Source organism: Ochotona curzoniae, unplaced genomic scaffold, assembly GCF_017591425.1.
Source record: "Ochotona curzoniae isolate NIBS_2020 unplaced genomic scaffold, NIBS_Ocur_1.0 contig_3520, whole genome shotgun sequence".
NCBI classification, from domain to species: Eukaryota; Metazoa; Chordata; class Mammalia; order Lagomorpha; family Ochotonidae; genus Ochotona; species Ochotona curzoniae.
The window spans coordinates 16,098,210-16,120,924 of NW_024465894.1; the positions used below are offsets into that span (position 1 = coordinate 16,098,210).

The window sequence follows — 22,715 nt, forward strand, 5'->3', positions numbered from 1 at the left end:
GGACGAAGAGTTCTGTGTGCTGCTGGGATGAAGTGGCACATGGCTTTTGTCACTAAGAGGGGAAGAGCTGAGCTCTAGGGGAACCTCAGAGCTCCAATCCTTATAGAGTTGCTGGGATGGGAAGGACAATGGGAGACCCAATGACCACAGTGACTATCCCTCTTGCCAGCAAGGTTGCCTGGGTCACTTGAAGTTTGCTGGGCTTCTTTTTTGCCTTTCTAAAACATTTTCAGGTAACATGCCATGCCATTTTGTGAGGTATACTGTATTCCACGTGTATTTTAACACATGCATACAGTATAAACAGCCCACATTGGCTACTTTGCATCATGGGCCAGTCTACCTTCTTCCCTAGCCTTCCTGTGCGCCTGGTGCCCCAGCTCCTGACCTGCAGTTTTCAACTGCACAGGGAACACTGAGCCTGCTTCCTGTTCTCTCATGGTGTTGGAATTAATCCCAAACTTCTCTTCTTTTCCCTCTGGCCCCATGGACCGCCTTCTTTTAGGATTGGCAGGGGGTTAGAGCCAAAATTCTCTCCAAGTGGCGAAAGTAACATCCTGTGGGTGAAGGGTCAGTTCTGGTCAAGACTGAACTTGGTCAGAATGCCAGAGTTGCCGTCGCTGCTGTGTAACCGTGGGCCAGCCACTCAACCTGCTGCCGGCTGTTCCTGTGCTCTCGGCACACTGGCTGCAGCCTGTAGCCTCCCCCATTTTATACATAGGAAAACTGAGGCTCCAGTAGAGCTGGAGAGCCAGGTCTGGGTCCCAGGCTGCCTGTGTCTCAAGCTCATGGTCCGGCCACCACATGGCTGCAGCGCTGTCCCTAGAGACAAGGCCATAGCAACCTCAACTTTCAATGCTTCTGTGAGAAGGTTCCTGCACCTTCTCCTTAGTTTCTCCTGTGCTTGCTTCAGGAATATCCAGTCTGTGCCTCAGTGCTCTCGGACCTTCCAGTGCCAGGTCTGGCCTGTCCCTTTTGTACCTCTTCCAGGTTTCCTACCCTTCAAAGCCAAGTTCCAGCTAGGTTCCTTTTCTGATTTGCCTACCAGGCTTGGTCCACCAGTGGCTCTGAGCCTGAGGCTCTGCCACCTTGAAGTGATGGCTGGGGCATCTGCAGGATACCACAGCTCCAGAGAGGCCAGGGGCTCCACTCGAGTGGAGGAGGACAGCATGCCACATGCAATCTGGCAGTGTGGAGAAAAGGCTTGTCCCAGATGCCGACAGCAGCCCCATCAGGCACACCGGCCTGGGTCACTCCTCCCCACAGAATGAGCTCAGGGCCATCTGGAAAGGGTTGCTGTGGGAAGACATTCTGGGGCTACGCAGACTGGGGCTACAATCCTGCTGTCCCCCACTGGCTGTGTGATCCCAGCAGTATTTCTTATCTTCTCTGGGCGTGACACAGGACTGAAAGCCAGTTAACCCCTTAAGGTTGTCTGGCAGATGACCAAAGCTGAAGACAGAAGTTGTAACAGTTCAGAGTTAGTGAGCCTATTAAGGGCTGGATAATGGGGGAGAAGTTTCCTGATGCCCCTGTGAGGAAGCTACTGTTACTTCCCTCGATTAATGAAGAAACTGAAGCCTGAGACCAAGTCACTTGCCAGGGTCACAGGATGTCAGAGTGGCAGTCTGCATCCATTCCAGAGCCTGGACCCCTCCCTCTTCTGCCACTTGTTCATTAGGACCGAAGACACAGGGTGAGTGAGGGACCTAGCACAGTGCTCAGTGGGTGGCCCTCATACCATGACAACCACTCACAGATCGCTTCCCTGCCAACCTCAGTGCAGGCAACCCCCACTGGACACTCTTCCCAGGTCCAGGGAAACTGGCCTCGAGAGGTTACAGCTTTTGTACTGGGTCACCTCTGGCGCAACACTAGGGAAAGGAAGAGTCCCTTGGGCTTTACAGCCAGGGCTCAAACCTGGCTCTGAGCGACACCAGGGTCATACTGTCATCCGAGACCCTGTCTTGACTCCCGAGAGAGCTGCTTCAAATGGTGTAGAGATCCTTCTGACCTGATGGTGTGGGACAGGGCCAGGATTCCCAGCACGAAGAAATACATGGACAGCAAGAGGTTGATGTACTCCTGGGAAAATATCTGAGGCAGAAATACAAAAAGAAACAGGAAGTCAGGGTTGCCCATGGCCAGGAGGTACCCAGAGTCCCCACTGCTCTTCCGGAGGTTAGGCTCACCCCTTTGGACACAGCGGGCTATCTCAGACACACCAGGGGCACTCAGGTTCCCGCAGCTTTGCACACAAGGGGGTTATGTCAGGCCTGTAGGCACAGCTCCCAAGGTAGCTCAAGGCAGCCTGGCGCCCGGCAGGTTATCCCGCCAGTGCCCAGAGTCTCAAGAGCCCTCTTCCACATTTCCTCCTCCCTGACCAAGAATCCTGGAAGCCCCTGAAGCATGGCCACCAAGGACCAGCGTGCCAGTTACAGCACACCTCATGACCCTGTGGACCGTGGGAGGGCAGCCAGCAGCTAGGACACCACCCCTGACAGCTGCTTCTGGGTCTCACTAAGTGCAAATATTGCGTTCCAGCTGTCACCATGCTATTGACTTTGGACTTGGGCAATGCCCTACAGCTCCCACCTCTTCCTCTGCTGCTTCAGGAGGAGTGATATGCTGCGTGTTGGGATGTTGCAGTTCTTGGAGAGGGTGGCTTTGAAATCAGTATCTGCCTGATCTTACGGCTCCCCAGCTTAAAGCCTCAATGCAGCACCCCTCTGCTCCCCTAAGGTGAGGCCCTCTAGTGATCACAGCAGAGCCGAGCTGGCCACGGTGCCATTTGTGATCCCACCCACAGCCAGCCTGGGCGCACACTCTTCTGTAATCTTGGGCAAGCTCCCTCCCTCCCCGAGGGCTGTCCAGCCCTCAGCCCAGAAACCTTCACTGGTACTTTCCTTGACCCCCTGCCCAAACCCCCCCCACCAGTCAGTCAGCGCACGCTTACTGTCTGTCTGCTACATGCTAAACAGTAGGGATAGAGCAAGGAGCGAGTCTGAGGCCCTGTCCACACAGAGCTCGTGTGTCAACAAAGGAGGGAGATGCCACACACACACACACTCACACACACACACACACACACACACACACTCACTCCCAGGGGGATAGGCGCAAGCAAGAAACACAAAGCAGGGTAGAGAGAGACTGAAGGGGGACAGCTGCTGCTGTTGACCAGGGATGGGGCACAGCCTATCAACCACAGGACAGAAACCTACGAAGGACAGGAGAGGGGGTGTTATCTGTTGGGGGCAGTGTACAGAGGCAGGTGCCAAAGTCTACAGAGTTGGGTACAAGTGTAGGCATGCAGGCCAAGAGTGAGACCCAGAAGCCCAGAGCTGTGGGCGCAAAGGGAGTGCCAGGAGCGGAGGGTAGCTGTGATTGAGAGGGAGTCAGAAAAGACTTGAGGTCCCCGTGCTGGGGACTCTGGTCAGCACTGGGGCATGGGGGCTGCGCTGGGACAGGATGTTGCTGGCCCTCAGGAGAGACCTCTTGGGCGGCCTGCACCTTCACTCTGCCCTCTGTGTAGCAGACCCACGGCCTGGGCTCCTCTCCCACAGGCGCCCAAGGCCCAGGGCTGCAGAGCCCAGCTGTTGGGGCAGGCCCTAGTTCAAGGCTTGTTTCAGGTGATTTCATTTGATTCTCTTTATCCCAGTTTCTTTTGCTTTTCCTTTACTGTTCAATTCAGTTTTTATAAACTACATCAAAACAATCTGGTTTAAATGCAGTGAGATAAGATAAAGGCTGTTTAAGTTTTTAAAACCTGCTATTTTCCTTCCGTCTCTGCTTCTTGACAACTAGGCTACGCACACCCTGCTCAGGTGAGCAGATGTATCAGTGTGACAAACTTGGTCCCTTGTCCCAAGTTCCCCTTCTCATCTGCCTCTGATGGAGACCCAGTGACATCCAGACACACCCACAAACTCTCCTCATGCCTTTTTGCACTCCTCCCTGAACCCCAAAAAGGGCACTTGCCGTGCCCCTCCACCTGCTTAGCTGAGTTCACTCCCTCGCAGCTCCTCCCACGTGGCTCCTGCGAGGCACGCCACGGCTCCCTCTCTAGGGCCTGCGGGTATAATAAGTGACAGAATTTCACAGGTGTCTCTGGTGTGATTTTCTTGACAGTGTGGTGGCAGTGCTCCTCACAGGCCCTGCTGTTCACCAACAGGGCTGGCGACGAGGACAGGACCACTGCAAACTCAGGCAGGAAGGAGGTCAAGGGCACAGCAGAGCAACCCTCTCGGGTCTCACAGGAGGGCATGTGGCCAGGTACCTTTATAGGGGCCCGGGACAGAACACAAATCCCTGCTATGATGGGGTTTCAACAAGGTACTCATTCAAACCAGGGCACAGTCAAGGCCCAGCCAAAAGGGCAGGATCAGCCTAAAGCAACAGTGGCCTTGAATGGGCTGTCTATGGGACTATCTATGGGACTGCTGAGGCATCAGGGAAATACACGGCTTTCAGAATGTAAACTGTAGCTGCAAACTCCGGAACAGTCATCAGGAAGCGTGGGAGCAGAAGGTCAGAGGGCGTCTGAGGGCTGCGATGCTTGTGCAGTGCAGAACTCTGGTGGCCTAGGGGAAGTGGTATGCTCCGGCTCCTGACGCCAGGCAAGCCGGCCTACCTGCCGGGAGAGGAGGACAGATGCGGCCACGCAAAGCCTTGGAAAGAAGTTCACGCTCTCTGCTGCCAGCACTCTGTTTGGGTGTCTGCCCTAAGGAGAGAATCCTACATACTAAACAGTTAGTTAGGAGGCCCTGAGGCAAGGACCCGCGAGTGTGTTCTGCACTTAACCCAGTAGTGATTTGAGAAGCAGCGGGCTGAGGCCCACAAAGCTAACAGAGACCCATTGAGTTCAGCAGGGTGGAAGTGGCAATGGAGGTCACGTGGCCCCAGTATGGAAACACGGGCTCTCCCCAACGCACTAAACAGCAACACTGCACGCCATACAAGGACATAAACCAAGCACACAGCAGGTGCCTCTGGCAGCAAGGGAAGTGAAGGCGGGAGATGCAGGTGGGAACTAGAGATGACGGAGAGGAGACGGTAAGCAGAATTCAGTATGGACTGAGGATGGTATGCTATGGATTAAGAAGACATTTAGTAAGTTCAGGTCTTAAAAATACCCGTGAATAGTCATTGCTTGAAACATCCTTTTTTTTTTTTTTTGAGGAAAGGTGAGGTTTGGAGTCCTGTGTGTACCTGCTTGTGGGAATATCCTGAAAGCATTACCTAGACTATTTCTGATCCCACAATGAGGGAGTGATGAACACGAAAGGGGCATGAAAAATTGTGTTCCTGCTCTGCTCAGGCTAGTGAAGCCAAAACTCTGGTGCCCGGCAATGCAGGGGAGAATGAGGAGGCCAGCACCTTAGTAAGCAGGAATAGAAGATGGTTCACTCTCTTGCAAGGCTCCCTGGCACTATCTGTTCAACTGTAAAAGCAGCCACTGTCTGCCCTGGTCATTCTGCTAGATACACCTGGAGGAAGTATGGCTGGGCATGAAGGTTGTGCCTGTGTCACGAGCTGTGCACACAGGAAGATGTTCCTGGCAGTGCCACTGGGATATGCCCACACTGGGCACCCGAACCTCCCAGGGCACACCACGGCACAGACCTAGGAGCGGAAGCTGGCTGAACTGCACCGACACAAAGACGCCTTCAGGCCAAGAGCTATAATGGCTGAGGCAGTGACACTGGAAACTGAGTATCCCCATCTCACAGGATCTCCAGACTGCGCAGCAGGGAGAGGCCTAGAGCTCCCTCGCCAGGTACATTTACTTAGAGTGAAGCAGGCCTGGAGCCACAAGGGCCAGGCCAGGAATCTGAAACTCGATCTGCGATCTGCGTCTCCCATGCCCATGGCAGGGAGCCAGGATTGGACACAGAACAGGATCTGAGCCCAGGCAATCAGATATCATGTAACCACTGTGCCAGATGCTTGCCCCACACCGTGTACATGTATTTTTAAAGTGTGCATTAGAAAGTTAAAGTTAAAGTTAAAATCATTGAGGGATTTTCAATGATTAGGGGAAAAGTACCTGTGGTGATTAAAAAAAAAAAAAGAAGATGGGTGAGCACTGTGTCTCGGTGTAGCAGGCTACACTGCTGCCTGGTATACTTGCATCCCTTATCAGAACACTTGGGGCCGAGCCCCGTCTCTACTCCTAAACCACTTTCCTGCTGGTGCACTTAAGCAGCAGCCAGTACTGGTTCAAGAATTTGGGTTCCTGTCACCAAGGTGGGAGACCCAGACAGAGTTCCTAGTTACTGTCTCTAGCTGGTTTAGTCTCAACTTTTGCAAGTATTTAGGAAGTGAACAGTGCATGGGAGATTTCTATCTTTCCCTGTCAATTTGTTTTCAAAAGCAGTGAATCAATCAATCACTAGCTAGGAGGATCTTAGGCTCTGGTCTGGCCTTGACCCAGCCCTGGCCATGATTATGTTAGCAAGCATGCTCACTAAAAACCTCCAAGGAGACGTGCTCAAAGGTCAGTGACAACCTCTGTGCTGTGTGGACACATCTCTCACCTGACAGGAAGCTGTCTGGATGCAGTCCCTTCATGGAGATAGAGGAGGAGGTGTCTTTTCTACAGAGTGGCAGGAGAGCTTGCAGTCACATGAGAAGATGCTCACAATGTTGTTAAGGTGGAGTGAGGAAAGCGGCTACAGACTGAGCACACTGGGGCCCGGCCGGGGGGACCATGCACGGGGAGAAACAGTGAAGGACACACCTCCAGAGGGAACCTGGGACTGTCCCTGGCGGGGTTTTGGATGACTGCTGTTTCCCCCTTTTTACTTTTCTGAGTTTTCCAGCTTTTCAACACTGAGCCTGTGTAACTTTTATTGGGAAAATAAACCTCGATAAATTAAAAAAAAAAAAAAAAGGCAATTAGTATGACAGAGGTATGTCTGAGACACAACCCCACCCCAACATCAACAGTGCAGGGAACCCCCAAACTGAGATCACGAACACAAACCAAAATGTACATGGAGCAAAGAAAGCAAGACTGGTGGTGCAGGGTCCTGACCCTGGCGTCAGAACTAGGACCCCAGGAGTCCCTCACGTCCCCCTGCTCGTTATTCTCTACAAATGAACATGCATGGTTCCCTAATGGGAAAGGTGAAACAAAGGAAAACCAATTGACTTAAACCACACAACCTGGCAGGTGGCCAAGGACTTACCTTGAAAAAGAGGTAGAGGCCCAGCAGTGTGCAGCTGGCAATGATGGGGAAGCGGGCGGCGTCCCGGCTGGTGATGGTCTCGGGCATGTCCGAGGCATTCTAGGGGAGAGGAGAGAGGCCAGGCTGAGGGGCTCGGGTGCTGGCTGCAGGGGGACCTGCCCCTGGGTGCGATGTGCCCTCACATCAGCTCATTTTTCTGCTTCCCGGTTCCATTCTGTTCTGGCTTCCCGCATCCTCCAGCCTCTACGCCTCGCTCCAGGACAACCTGCTTGGGTCCTGCCACTTGACAGAGGGAGCCGGGCCAGAGAAGGCAGGGTGCTGACCTCTCTGATATGGGTAGCCACGACACGGGATAATCAAAAGAGCCAAACTTCTGGTGCCACCCAGCCCTTGCGAGGGCAACTCTGTCCCTCCATCTTCTTATGGATTGGCTAAGAGGAAAATGTGACCCGGCAGGTAATGAAGACTAGGAGAAGAAAAACATCTGCCTGTGGCTCAAACAGTTTACGGGAAGACACCAACCGCAAGGAGAAAACATCAGAGCAAGGCTGGAGAAATCTCACTGAGACATGAATGTGGCAAGAATGACAGCCACACTAAGCCTACAATGACAGATGCTATCGTTGGTGAGAATCTGATGTGGGTAAACAGCTGACAAAAGGATAAATATTTAGACTAAGGTTTAAATGTGATCAAAATAATTTCATTATTATAACAAAAAAGAACTGAAGTAATAGTGTAACGTAGGAATTAAATCTGCTTCACAGAATTCATAAGAATTTAAATGTTTTTCATTCATTTTTTTAAAAGAGACAGGCATCTTCCACCTGCTAGTTCACATCCTGTCTGTGCGTGCAACTGCTAGAGCTGGATCAGGCTGAAGCAGGAGCCAGGAATCCCACCAGGGCAGGCACACAAGTACTGCAGCCATCACCTGCTGCCTCCTAGGTGCATCAGCAGGAAGCCGCATGGGAAGTGGAGATACTGGGACTTGAACCAGGCACTCCAACATGGGATGTAGATGTGCCAGGTGGTGACTTAATTTGCTGTGTCACAACGCTGGGCCCACATGTGAATGATGACCATTCATGTCACATAACCCTGGTTTAGATTTTTTAAATTTTATTCATCTGAGAGACAAAGAAACAGACATGGAGCTGCCATCTGCTGGTTCACTCCTCAAAGGCCTGTAATGGTCTGGCCAGAGCTGGGAGCTAGGAACTTCACACAGGGCCCCTACGTGAGCAGCAGAACCCCAAGTACTTGAGCCACCCGCCACTGCCTCCTACAGTCTGTGTCAGGGCTCGAACCTGGGTACTCTGATATGGGATGCAGGCATCTCAGCTGCTGAGCAGAACTTTGCTCCTATAACCCTGGTTTAAGTTTGTAGCCAGAAGCTTCCAGGCTCACAATACTTCACCCACTCTCAGTCCTCAAGGGCCTGGTCAAAGTCCTTGCCCCAAAGCCCCTCCAGATTGTCCTGCTAGGACAAGCGAAATAATTTCTTAGCACAGCACAGCCCCTTGCAATGCCTCAGGCCTCCACTGTCACAGGGTCCACTCTGTTGGCAAGACACCAGTGTCCCTGGGAGAAGGGATCACATCCAGGGGTGGCACCCATCACTGTAGGATTCCCAGTGGGCTCTTACAAACTACCAGGAGAAACAGCCAAGAGGAAGCTGCCTGCAGAGGGTGGAAAGATGCAAGAGGGAAGAGATAGGGCCCAGGGAAGCAACGCCGTGCTGTGGTGTCCAATACAGGGAGCATTCCTTTGGCTCTTGTCCGGCCTTTGTGAAAGGCCAATTCTGCAGGCTGCATCAATTTATAATTTGTGGACTGAGAAAACTGAGAGAAGGATGGAGATTATAAATAGCTACTAGCCCCAGGAGGCAATGTCCATGCCCACCCTTAAGGCAGGAAGCACAGGCTAAAGTGTGCCATACATTTGGTCCCATATGGAGGTGGCGAGATGTGAGGAGGGGCTCTCGGATACTGCTGACAGGCGGACGGCCCTGCTGTAGGGCCAGAAACGTCCAAGTCATAAACACATATACTCTTTGGCCAAAAAGTTCTACTTCTGGGGAATTCTTCCTACAGATACAATTTACAGGTAAGTGAAATGGATGCCTATGAAGCACAGCCCAGGAGCTCCTGGCCCTGGTCATGGCTTATGGGTAATGGGTTAGTCCTCTGCTTGCTGGGCCCCTGAATGGAAATATTTAGCCCCTACTTCCCTGGAAAAAGGACCGAGAGGCCTGGATCAGGCCACATGACCCAGAGCAGGTGGCTGCACCTGGCACCCACCCGGTGGGCAGCATGAGTGCAGTGGGGCTGTCATTACCCCAGAGGCCCAGGAGGAGACCCGTACCCAGTACCTCACCTTCAGGGTCTGGCCTGCAGGCAGCACTAAAAAGCAGAGCCTCCCCTCCGCTCCGGGTGACTCACTCTCCGGCACTTGTGCCAGGAGGCGGGGGTGGGGCAGGTGAGCAAAACGGACACCAAGAGGCCCCGCTTCCTGCCTTCTGCTTCTCTGTAGGCCCGGGGCTTCTGCTTTTGGCTGCGATGTGCTGTGGGCATTGGGTGAGCTCCTTGCCCTCAATGCGCACCTCCAAAATGTCAGTCAGGTCCTGGGGGAGCAGGACAGCTCCTGACCTTCCAGAGTGCACAGAAGATCCTGTGTCAACAGAACATGGCAAACCAGTGTGACACGTGATGGGGGACACAGGTACCTGGTGAGAGGCACGGTGTGAGCCCTGGGCATGCCCTGGCTGACACCCTGCTCAGCTGCTTCCAGGCCGAGAAGCCTCAGAATACGGGGCTCTCCCACACATAACCCTGACTTTCTGGGTTATAGAAGAAATACAGGGATTGCAATGTCTGTCTGGCAGCTTTTGGAGCACTGCCTTCACCCCAGCTGTCTATGCCAGTCTCCTACACCAGGGAGTTGGGGAGGACAGCTGTGACCCCCTGCACACTGCATGGAAAGCTGGCCAGCGGCAGCTGCAGCAAGCGCCACCTCTGTGCAGGGGCTACAGAAATGGCCAGTTGGCTCCATGTGCCAGGAAGTGAGGCATTTCTCGGGCCAAGGCACAAGTCGTCGGGTGCTCAGGCGGCAACACAGAGCCCTCTGGCTTCCCCTTGCAGCCAGTGCCTCACACACACTGCTCAGGAAGAAAGGAGGTGCTCTGGGATTCTGGACTGTGCTCCACGGAGCAGAGGAACCTGGCCTCTTCTGTCAGCAACTGTCTGAAACACCCTAGCCGTAAAGCTGACCCAGAGCAGGAGATCTGAAACCTGACTGACGACAGTGACGGGGCACTTACTGAGAATCCCCTGCCTAGCAGGTACCAGGTGCTTTATTTCATCCTCACAAAACAAAAACTTTCAATAGTTCCCTTCTAGGCTGGTGCCATGGCTCAACAAGCTAAATCTCCCCCTTTAAGCACCAGCATCCAATATGGGCGTTGGTTTGTGTTCTGGCTGTTCCATTTTCTCATCCAGCTCTCTGCTGGTGGCCTGGGACAGCAGTTGAAGATGGCCCAAAGCCTTCGGACCCTGAACCCTTGTGGGATCAGAAGAGGATGAAAGATCTTCCTGTCTCTTCTTCTCTCTGTAAATCTGCCTTTCTAAAAACAAAACACAAACAAACAAACAAAAAAACCCAAACTTTAAAAAAATTATTTTTATTGGAAAGATCCATAGAGATGGAGAGACAGCTCTTGCATCCGCTGGTTCACTCCTAAAATGGCCACAATGGCCAGAACTAAGCTGATCTGAAGCCAGGAGCTTCTTCCAGGTCTTCCATGCGGTGCAGGGTCCCAGGGCTTTGGGCCATTTTCCACTGCTTTTTCAGGCCACAGGCTGGGAGCTGGATGGGAAGTGGAGCATCCGGGACACGAACCAGTGTCCACATGGGATACCAGTTGTTGAAGATAGAGCATTAGCTAATTGAGCCATTGTTCCCTGACAAAAAACCTTTACAAAAAAATAGCTCCCCTTTTACAGATTAGGAATGGAGCTTCAGAGAGGTAAATTCACCTGCAGAGTGTCACACAGCTGGTGAGTAGCACACCTGGGATTCAAACTGAGGCAGTCTAGTTTCAGTTTAAACCCTCGGCTACTATTTTCTAAGATCTCTATCATCTGGACACTTCCAGAAAGGAGTGACGAGAAGATACTTAGGAGGCCTGCGACCTTCCTGAGAACTGTAATCCTGAAGCTACAAAAAGTAACTGCAAATTGTTGGAATTCTTTACATAAATGATTTTGATTTCTGATCAGATGCATTTATACAAATGCAATAGGTCTTGGAGCACAACATGTAACGAGTGTGGGGGGAACGCTGACAGACAGTAGAAATGAAGCTAGTTTCTGGTATCTGAGAAGCTGAGTTATCTGGGCGGAAGTCAAAGCAGGAAGGGCAGACACGCCAGCGGGCCCTGGATGCCGCCTGCAATTCCTGGGTCCTCTGTGACCCCTAGCCTCAGCAGGGGTCCCCACTCTCTCATCTCCAGAGGAGCCCACTTCCTCAGCATTTCTTTTTCTTCCTCTTTTTTTTTTTAAGATTTTTTTTTGTTTAGATTCATTGCTCATTTATTTTTATTGGATAGTCAGATATAGAGAGAGGAAGAAAGAGAGGAAGATCTTCCATCCGCTGATTCATGCCCCAAGTAACCACAACAGCCGGAGCTGAGCCAATCCAAAGCCAGGAGCCAGGAGCTTCTTCCAGGTATCCCATGTGGGTGCAGGGTCCCAAGGCTATGGGCTGTCCTTGACTGCTTTCCCAGAGCTGGATGGAAAGTGGAGCAGCCAGGACACAAACTGGCGCCCATATGGTTTCCCAGGCATGAAAGGTAAGGACTTTAACTGCTAGGCTACTGTGCCAGGGCCCCTTCCCCAGCATTTCTTGCACTCGCTTCCCACCCCACCCTTCGGCTCCCACTGCTGCCTTCACTGCACCCACGCCACCTCCCTCCTCATCCTTCTTCCTCCTGTCCACTGCCTGCTGTGCTATAGGTCCTTGCTGAAGCCTACATCTGACTGTCTCACAAACCTGCTCCCCCAGGGAACAGACTACCTCTCAGACAAGCACTAAAGACCCTGCAGGTGGGACGCGGAGCTAATTCAGCTTCCAAGACGGCTCATTTGATAAAATCAATGTCAATGAAAAGCACTCAGGACCTGGTGTGATGGCTCAATTCACTAACCCTTCCCTTTGCAAGTGCTGGGATCCTATGTGGGCCTGGTTCATGTCCCAGCTGCTCCACTTCCCATCCAGCTCCCTGTTTGTGGCCTGGGAAGGCAGTAGAGGACGGCCCAAAGCCTTGGGACCCTGCATCCACATGGGAGACCCAGAAGCAGCTTCTGGCTCCTGACTGACCCAGTTCTGGCCGCTGTGGCCACTTGGGGAGTGAACCAGTGAATGGATGATCTTTCTCTTTGTAAATCTAATAAAAAGAAATAAATCTTAAAAATCAATCAACAAATAAAAAACACTGTGCTTGTGATCTGGCAAAACAACTCTGAGAAACAAATTATACAAATACACCAAGGGTAAGTAACGGATGTATATGGACCTGAATTTCAGCGTGGTGTGTGGGGCCCACTGACTCAGGCAACCCAACTGGCCAGGGGAAAGCCTCTCAATGTGCCTGAGACCACAGGAGGCCTTGTTACAACACAGACTGCTGGGCCCACTCCAAGCCTTTGATTTTCACACATCCAGGTGATGCCTGTGTTGCTCTCCAGGGCCGGCACTCTGAGAAACCACACTCTACACAAACTGGGGGTGAGGAGGGCAAGTGGCGGGTCGCCCCCCCATGCTGCTCAGGAAGCACCATGCAGATCCGACTGCCAACATGTGTGTTTGGTGAAAAAAGGGCTACAGAGCAAACCAACAGCCCAGAGTATACAGAACAAAATGCAACAGCTAACAAGCACAGGGCTAAAGCACATGCTTATTCACTGGCAACAATAGCAAACAGGTGAGGAGGTTGCGGGGGAGCCATTATGCTTGCCTGCAGACCTCTAGACTTCAGAACTGTGGGCTTGCACTCCCTCCCCTCCTGTCTTAAGGAAATGACAGAACCACAAATGCCTGTGCAGGACACGCTGTCCAAGTCCAGGACAGTCAAATAAAGTCCCCCTGTCCAGGCACACACCCACAGCATCCTGGAGAGAGACATACTCCACAGCCAACTGCGTTTCCCCCATAGGAATAGCCCTGAGCAGGTGTTTCCTTTATACCTCTGAGCTACTCAATTCCTTACCAGTGAGTGGGGGGGGACTTCTGGCCTCACCAGGCACCCCTCAGTTGGCCTGACTGCCTCTTTGGTGCGGGTGGGGGCACGTCCTCAGTCTTTGGTCTGAGGTTCCTTGGCGCTACAGGACAAGGGGTTTGGCACCCACTGACGTGGAGCAACCAAGTGGTCATAATTCATTCCCTCCAAGGAGGCTGGGCACCATGGACACTGCTCCCTATACCTCAGCCTCTGTCCCTTTCCAGAGCTGCCCGATGCTGTCCTACCCACCCGGATGCCTGTGGGATACCTTATACTGGCTGGAATGTTACCTCTGCATTAAGGCTCAAGCCCCATACCTGTTGCATGCCTCCTCACCCGCCACACCCATGCTCCAACTTTCTCTTCAGATCCTATGGCATGGTGGGCATTATAGCCCCAGCCAGTCCTCCTTCATCCATGAGGCTCAACTCCTTGGTGCTGGGATCCGACCCAGTACCCTGGCAAAGGGTAACTTCAGGACACAGTGCTGCCGGGGGGGGGGGGGGGGGGCGAGGCATGAGGCAGCTGGCGACACGAATCCCCCAGGTGGCTGGACGGCTACTGACAAGTGGCAGTCCCACCTTAGGTCACGCTGCCTTCACCCTCCTCTGCCCCAAGTGTGTGGCCTCATGCACATGGCAGACGGGCTGAGCAGAGGCGGGAGCAAAGGCAAGGGACACACGCAAGTCACAGCGCAGCCCTGCCCGGCCCCTCTCCTGTGGGTCTCAGGGGGGGACAACCATTCAGCAGAGAGAAAGAAGGGCAGAGGGTCCCCTCTGCTGCTCCATGGGGGTACTGAAAGAACCTGAACTTGAGCAGTTTTCAAAGTGGCAGATGTTTTGTGACCCTGCCCTCTGCCAAACCAGTCTCCTCTTAGTCCATCTTCAAGGAGCCTAAGATTCAGAGGGTATGCAGCGGAGAGAGCCCCTGGAAAGAGGGGTGGGGGAGGCGCAACTGGGACAACAGGCCACAGAATGGGGGAGGGCTGGAGTCCTAAAAGCATCCAATGTGACAGCCATCCAGAAGGCCGCAACAGGAAGAGTTTAGCAACAGGATCCGGCTAGGGCAGGTCCAAGGCTGGACAGCCCGGCAAGCAGAAAGCGACAACATCTGGTTTCTGCTGGGTTAAAAAGTAGAGGCATCCAGGTGCTGCTGGTTTCTAACAGGTTGGCTAACTGCAATCAATTTCAGAACTGGAAGCCAGGAAAAAAAAAAAAAAAGAGAGAGAGAGAGAGAGAGAGAGAGATGGGGGTCGGGCTGGACTGTGGCCCTGCTGCAGGGACTGCAAGAGCTGGGTTTTGGGGGGGAAGGGGGTTCCAGGTGAACACATGACACGCCGCCAGGGCCGGGGCTCAAGTATAGCTTTGGATGGCAGAAGAGGTGCTGGGGTGGGGACGAGGCTGGGCTCCGAGGTCCGACGAGATGGTCTCACTGGGGGAGTTCTCGGGGTACATCCTGGGATGGGACGGACTGGGATGGGGTGGGATGAGCAAGGCAGGCCGGCGGCCCGCCAGAGCGGAGGGTGGGGCCGGCCCGGCTCCGAACCAGCCTGTCCTCCCCGCGGAGGGGATGTGTCAGCGTCCGGGAGGCTGGGGTCAGGACGTGGGCGCAGGTGATGACCACTGCTGGGAAGGGGGCGGCGTTGGGGCGAAGAGGGGCCGCCTGTCTGGCCTGAGGAGGAAGGGACGCGTCTGGGAGAGGAGCGCAAAGCGCCCGGGTTCGCCGCCGAGCCTACCTTGCCGCGGGCGCAGCGCACCGAGCGCAGGGCGCCGAAGAAGATGGGCAGCAGCGCCATGAGCAGGAGGCTGCCGTAGGCCAGCGCGATGCCCTCGGGCGTGGAAGGCGGCCGCGTCGTGCCGTTGGCTGCGCTGCCGGTCTCGGCGCTGCCGTTATGCGGGTCGCTGAGGGCCGAGTCCATGGCCAGGCTGCGCTCGGGATCCGACTCCAGCTCCAGCCGCTGCAGCACCAACGCAGACGGACACACGGGCGCTGCGGGGAAAAGCCACGTTCCCCTAAAGAAACAGGAAGTGACGCGCCTTCCTCCCCGCCGCGCGTCGTGCACGAGCGCGCCCACGCGCACGCACGCATACAGACGCGCGCGCGCATGGCTCCCCGCCCGCTCGCCCTCTAGCGGTGGCGGAAAGCAGCGGCAGCGGGTTGCTAAGCAACTTGGTACCGGTCCAGAAAGCCTCGCTAGACGTGGAAGAGACCTGGAGGACTCTGGGCCCCTTCAATCCCAGGCTGCCCTACTCCCCACAGTTTCCTCACCCTGCTGTTAACAAAGAATTTGCCTTGTCATGCGTGCCTTCGTTCAGTGTTGAGTCGTTCGTTCTCATATGGAGCATCTATTGGGAGTTCCTAGACACTGTCCCAAACCTCAGAGGACCCCGAATTGGATAACACAGGAAGGCATTCGTACCTGTCCTTATGGAATTTGCATGTTTGTGAGGTGAATGAGAGGAGGTTGAAAGACAAGAAAATGAATAAATTACACAACATACAAGCCTGGGAGATGTTAGTGTGTAGTTGCATGCTACATAGCAAGTTAACATTGCTAAAATATTTTAGGAGGTAAAAAAGGGAGACAAAAGAGGGCAGGGGGTTCGGGAGGTTTCCAGATGTTTTGAATGCTCACTGTGTGTATGGCACTTGGGCGGCTTATGTGTGGATGGATGTCAGCTGTGCACAGCCTCTGAGCCTTCTCAGCCTTGGGCCAGGGGCCAGAAATGTCCGCCTGGATCTCCCCCCTTGGTTGGCAGGGACCCAAGCACTTGGGCTGTCTTCCACAGCCTTTCCTGGCATATTAGAAGGGAGCTCGACCCTGTGCTCGTATGGGATGCTGCTGTCACAGGTGGTGGCTCAACGTGCTGCCCCAAAATGCCTTTCCCTGGGAGTGCCTCTTTTATAAGCAGTGGATAACCAGAACAACTTGGTTGTGATTATGTTTGGCTGGCTGCATAAGTCACAGCGACTTAAACTAGAAGAAGAAGAAGAGAGAGAGAAATAGAGAGAAAGCAAAAGAGAGAGCAAGAGAGATTTCCTATCCACTTGGTTCATCTCTCGGATGCCAACAACAGCCACTGGGATAGTTTTTGTTAATCTTGGAGATGATCATTTTAGCAACATACCTGGATAAAGAATTAGACAAATAGAAACATTTCATGCTTTACTTACTGGAAAGGCAGAGCCTGGTGGGGCAGAGATATTTTCCACCTGCTCTTGATTTACATGATTTTGTGGTTTTTTTTTTTTTTCTGGGCCAGCTGAAGAGCAAACTGTCTTCACAGACTACAGACTTCCACAAACTTTTTGAAGCCCCTTGCCTGACAGCTGACAAAGGAGATCTACGAGGCCCATCTCTGTTGTTACAGAGTGGACAAGAGCATTCAGAGCAGAGTAAGTTGACAAGTGGGGGTCAACATTGTGGTGTGGGGAGTGAAGCTGCAGTGCCAGCACCCTGCATTGCAGTCCCCGCTGCTGTTGCTGACCCAGCTTCATGCTAATGTGTGGGGAAGGCAGTGGATGATGCTCCAGTTCTTGGGTCTCCACCAGCCACATGGGAGACCCACATGGAATTCCTAGCTCCTGGCTGTGGCCTGGACCAGACCTTGCTGCTGTGGCTTTTTGAGGAGTTAACAAATAGTTAGGAGATATTTCTGTTTGTATGCTTTCCTCTTTGCCACCCTTTCAAACAAACAATACATTAAAAATTCAGTTGACCAGTAACATAGATGATGAAATGGATAGATAGTCTTGGCTCATAGGTTGTGTAAGGCCAGTGAAATCATTTGGTCTGACTCTGCCAAGGCAACCACAAGCTAGACTCCAATAAATCTAGCAGGCTATATTTTTGCATGGATAATTTTGCATGCCCATGAATGATGTTATAGATATCCAATGGCCTTGGCAGAAAAGGTTCCCCATCCATGGAAAGCCACTTAGCTTGTAGGGCAGTGCATGGCAGTTACTGTACTAAAAAATGCTTCTACAACTTCATTATTGAAGCCCAGATGGGAGCAAACCAAAGTCCTTTCACTTGAGGACAGCGATTGCGATTCTACTACAACCATACCACGGACCATGATCCAACAATTAAAAAGGAGTCAGCAGCATGTTAAACCTCCAGGGGCTTGTGTGGATCCTAAATTCTTTACACTGAAAAAAAGCCAGACCCCAAAGATGACATACCATTCCTCATGTCCACATTCTTCTTTTTTGCAATGATAAAATGGTATAAGTGCAGAACAGAATAGTGGTTGTTAGGGCCTTGGGAAGGGAAGAGGGTTGGATGTGACCATGCAGGGGCAGCGCAAAGGATGTGCGCACTAGTAGCTTTATGGATGTGTTTTCTCCAACCCTGGTAACGCCCATAGCAAGCGTTTGGTTCCATTCTGAAGAAGAGGAAAATGAACCCTAGGAATTTGGACCTGAGAGGGTAACTTCTGGGCCAGAAGAGGTTGTTTCAGATTCGATTTTCTATACCCTGGACACAGCCTAAAGGGGTGGGTGAGGGCCAGGTGCCTGATTAATTCCTCCATCAATAATTCAGGCCACAGCGTCTGCCTGGCAACCAGGCCCCGTGCCTCTGTGTCTCCCCTTCTGAGAGCGCAGGGAAGGAAACTGGAGCCGCATCTGCTCCCAGCTGGCCTGAGCACTTGCGTGAGTTTGGCTTCGAGGGGAGTCAGCTGTGCGTGTCCTTTTACGCTCCAGATAAGAGAGCTGTGAAAACAACCCAGCCTCTCTGGGAGGTTAGACCCTGGCTTCTGGCCGACTTGGTCTTGATGTTCCACCCAAATAGATGAAGGAGGATGAGGGTGGGTGCCTGGAAGCCTCCTCCTCCTCCTTCGAGGTTGCCAGTGGGGGGATTACTTCCCCCGCAGGAGACCTGAACTGAGCCTGCTTCCAGTCTGGGTGCGGGGTGGAATTGCCAGATGTTTGTTCCAAAGGCAGGAGCAGCTTCTTCCCTCTGCAGTGATGACTGTGTTCGGTCTCTGTGGATGCATTGCATGCTTTCCCCTCTACTCATACATTCACACACACGCAGTTGCAGGCAAATAGTAACTGTTTAAACAGTTCCTGAAATGGCAAGCAAACCTCTTCAATGGGAGGAAAGGTCTTGAGCAAGACAGTTGCACAGCCTTAAAGCATCCCTTACTGACTGCTTGTACATTACAAGGGCAAACAGCTTCTTTACAATGGAGTGATTTGGAGGGTGCATCACCTACAATGGTGTAGTGTCCAACACAACCAACAGGTGTAACACATGTCTGCTTATGGAGAAAGGAAAAACCAGAAGTCCACAGGGCAGCATTTTCTACAGAACTTTAAAAAAAATATCAGTGCTGGGTCCAGCATGGTAGCTTAGTGGCTGAAGTCCTTGCCTTGCAAGCTTCAGGATTCCATATGGGTGCCAGTTCCTTGTATCCTGGCTGCTCCACTTCCCATCCAGTTCCCTGCTTGTGGCCTGGGAAAGCAGTCGAGGACGGCCCAAAGCCTTGGGACCCTGCACCTGTGTGGGAGACCCAGAAGAAACTCCTGGCTCCTGGCTTCAGATTGACTCAGCTCTGGTTGTTGCAGCCATTTGGGGAGTGAATCAGAGGATGGAAGATCTTTCTCTCTGTCTCTCCTTCTTTTTGTAAATCTGACTTTCCAACAGAAATAAATACATCTTAAAAATAGTTATTTATTTAAGGTCTTTTGTGTTGTGGGACAACGGGTTAAGCCTTGGCTTGTGATGCTAGTATCCCATAGGAACGTCTGTTTGATTGGTCTGCTCTGCTTCTGATTCAGCTTGCTGCCTGATGTACCTGGGAAAACAGCAGAAGATATCCTGACGGTGTGGGACCCTTCCACCATGCGGGAGATCCAAATGGAGTTTCTGGCTCCTGGCTGTTGCTGCCATTTGAGGAGTAAAGCAGAAGATGGAAGATCTCTCTCTTTCTGCCTCTCTCTGATGCTCTGCCTCTCAAATCAATCTTAAAGAACATTTGAAGCAAGAGGGGAAATGTGTAGATGGGCTGTTTGGTCCACAGCAGCATGCTTGCATCTGCACTTCTTGAGTCTGATGGTGGTATTGCGGTTCTACAGCTCAAGGTGAGTGCGCCCCACCGTGTGCTCAAGGTGAGCACATGGGCCTGTGAGACATGCAGATTACCGGGCTTCCTTTAGCACTTACTGTGGCCCCAGGTGACTCATGCACGTTCAGTGTCATAAATACAGGTGCAGGAGAGGTCACGTGTAGGAGGCCTGTTCCCACCCTAGGGGCTTCGCAGTCATCCAAGAAATTGGGTCTACAGATGCAGCACCCACAAATCAAGTATTAGGAATCAAGGTAGCTCTGTATTTTTTCTTTCTCTTAAGAAAATATTTGTGAGCCCATTGTGGTAGTCTAGTGGCTAAAGTCCTCACCTTGCATGTGCTCAGGATCCCATGTGGATGCCAGCTTGTGTCCTGGCTGCTCCACTTCCCATCCAGCTCCCTGCTTGTGACCTGGGAAAGCAATAAAGGATGGTCCAAAGCCTTGGAACCCTGCACCTGCTTGGGAGACCTGAGAGAAATTCCTGCCTTTGGATTGGCTGTATTCTGGTCACTGTGGCCACTTGGGGAGTGAACCAGAGGATGAAAGATCTTTCTCTGTATCTCCTTCTCTCTGTATATCTGCCTTTCCAATCAAAATAAGTAAATCTTTAAAAAAATATTTATTTATTTGAAAGGCAGAGTGAAAGAGAGGGAGGGATGGAGACAGATCTTCTTCTGTCTGCTGGTTCATTCCCCTAATGCTTACAATGACCAGGCCCGGATCAGGCTACAGCCAGGATTGAGTGCAGGGAACCAAACACTTGGGCCTTCCTCTGTGGCTTCCCCAGGCTGTTAGCAGGAACTTGGATTGAAAGTGGAACAGCTGGGATCCTTGTGCTCAAGGCGGTGGCTTTACCCACTGTGCCATGGTGCCAGCTCCATGGGCCTGTGTCACGCTTTGCCTCAGGGATCTGCCATGCCCGGGGTCCTGTGACATCTGGGTCTGGGTGAGTCCCCAGGGTGGCGGGTGGGGTTCCCATTGGTCTGTATGATCTTTTTGCTTCCTGGCCCAGCCCTGGTGGAAATGGTGGCGGGACCAGAGCATCCGTCTTGAGTGGGAGCCATGCCATATGTGCGTGGCTTGAGCACGAGGGGAACATGGGGCCGGAAGTGCTCTGGCTGGTCGGGCTCCACTTGGCAGCTCTACATTGCTTTGGCGCAGGGCGGAGACCCCACGTGGGGGCAGGGGCCCACGCCGCTCCAGGACGCTGCTGGGTGCCCCCCGCCCCAGGAGCAAGTGTGAATACGGAGCCGGGAATCCTGATGAGATTCCCCAAGGTGAGGAGGATGGCAGAACAGCCACTGAGTCTGTTCCGTTGCCTTAGGGGCAATGGCTCCCGTTGCTGTAGTGCCCCCCTCCGACCAGCAGAGGGTAGCAGAGGCCAGTTAACAGCCTCTCCCGGGCCCCTGGGGTAGGGATGAGGTGGGCTCCAGGATGTCTTCCTCTAAGGAATTAGGCAGAAGCCCCAGGCCTGAGGCTGTCCCTGTGCAAAGCTGCTGGCTAATCCAAACCACATCACCTCTCCTGGGTTGTTTCAACCACTCCCTCTACACACTCAGCTTCAAGGCCTTCAGCGATTCCCAGTTGCCTGCAAATAATTTCACATTCCCTGCTATGGCATGGCCTGCAGGTGCTGCCCTGCCTAACTGTCCAGCCCGTTTATTAGCAGTCTCCTACGTCAAGCTTTTTCTGCCCCAGGCACTTTGCATGGATGTGCCCTGACTGTTTTTTCCCTTCTGTTTTGTTAAAATCTAAGCTTCAACACAACTTTCTCTCACCCATTTCTATTCTTTGTCATAGTTACTAAAAAAAAAAAAAAAAAAAAAAAAAAAGAAGAAGAAAAAGGAAAAAGATTCCCAATGCACCTAGCATTTACATATCAGGGTAATTTGCTGCATAATATGTGTTTTTCCTGCTCTATTTTCTCCTCTCCTTCTGTGACCTTTGGCCTAGAGAGGTTTGCTTATAAAGCTCAAAGTGGAAGCTGCCTCCAGGACTTTCTCCTTCCTGCCTTCTATTTTCTGTAAGCTTAAATATTGCAAATAGGGGCTGGCTTGGTGGCTCAATAGGCTAATCCTCAGCCTGCAGTGCTGGAATCCCAGATGGGCACTGATTGGAGTTCTGGCTGCTGCAGTTCTGATCCAGCTCCCTGCTAATGGTCTGGGAAAGCAGTGCAAGATGGTTCAAGGCCTTGGCCCCTGCACTCGCATGGGTGACCCAGAAGAAGCTCCTGGCTCCTGGCTTTGGATCGTCTCAGCTCTGGCCACTGTGGCCATTTGGGGACTGAGCCAGCAGATGGTGTCTCTCCTTCTCTCTGTAAATCTGCCTCTCCAACAATATATGTATATATATTTTATTATTTTTTAAAATATTTATTTATTTATTGGAAAGTCAGATATACAGAAAGGAGGAGATACAGAGAGGAAGATCTTCTGTCCAATGATTCACTCCCCAAGTGACCGCAACGGCCAGTACTGCTCCGATCCAAAGCCGGGAACCAGGAACCTCTTCCGGGTCTCCCACGTGGGTGCAGGGTCCCAAAGCTTTGGGCCATCCTCGACTGCTTTCCCAGGCCACAAGCAGGGAGTTGGATGGGAAGGGGAGCTGCTGGGATTAGAACCGGTGCCCATATGGGATCCCGGTGCTTTCAAGGCAAGGACTTTAGCTGCTAGGCCACGCCGCCGGGCCCTGTATATATATTTTAAATAAATATCACAGAGTGGACATTTCAGGCCCCAGTCTTACAGGCCTAATCCAACCCACCAGTGTTTTATATAACCTTCAGCAAGATTTCAAAACTATGGGCCCAGCACAGTAGCCTAGTGGCTAAAGTCCTCGCCTTGCACACACTGCACACACCGGGATCCCATATGGGTGCCACCTTGTGTTCCGGCTATTCCATTTCCCATCCAGCTCCCTGCTTGTGGTCTGGGAAAGCAGTCAAGGACGGCCCAAAGCCTTGGGACCCTGTACCCACATGGGAGATCTGGAAGAGGTTCCTGACTTCTGGCTTCAGGTTGGCTCAGCTCTGGCCGTTGCGGCCACTTGGGGAGTGAATCATCGGATGGAAAATCTTCCTCCCTGTCTCTCCTCTCTATATATCTGAGTTTGCAATAAAATAAATAACTCTTAAAAAGAAAGATTTCAAAATTGCTTTTTGCAG

General features: G+C 52.4%; 1 protein-coding gene across 4 annotated transcripts in view; it reads right to left on the reverse strand.

Annotated features, from left to right (window-relative positions):
- The window catches only part of HM13 (histocompatibility minor 13), a 33,346-nt gene extending 17,843 nt beyond the window's left edge, over positions 1–15,503 (reverse strand). For 2 of the 4 annotated variants that reach the window (XM_040981681.1, XM_040981679.1), the window contains exons 1-4: positions 15,209–15,496; positions 7,194–7,292; positions 6,743–6,868; positions 2,015–2,097 (exon numbers count right to left, since the gene is read on the reverse strand). In XM_040981681.1, coding sequence (XP_040837615.1) covers positions 2,015–2,097; positions 6,743–6,868; positions 7,194–7,292; positions 15,209–15,391 — 491 coding nt within the window. In that variant the 5' untranslated portion in view covers positions 15,392–15,496. Of the gene's footprint in view, positions 1–2,014; positions 2,098–6,742; positions 6,869–7,193; positions 7,293–15,208 lie in introns of all 4 variants that reach the window. The other 2 variants (XM_040981682.1, XM_040981680.1) reach the window with 1 other exon arrangement.
- Between the last annotated feature and the right edge of the window lie 7,212 nt (positions 15,504–22,715).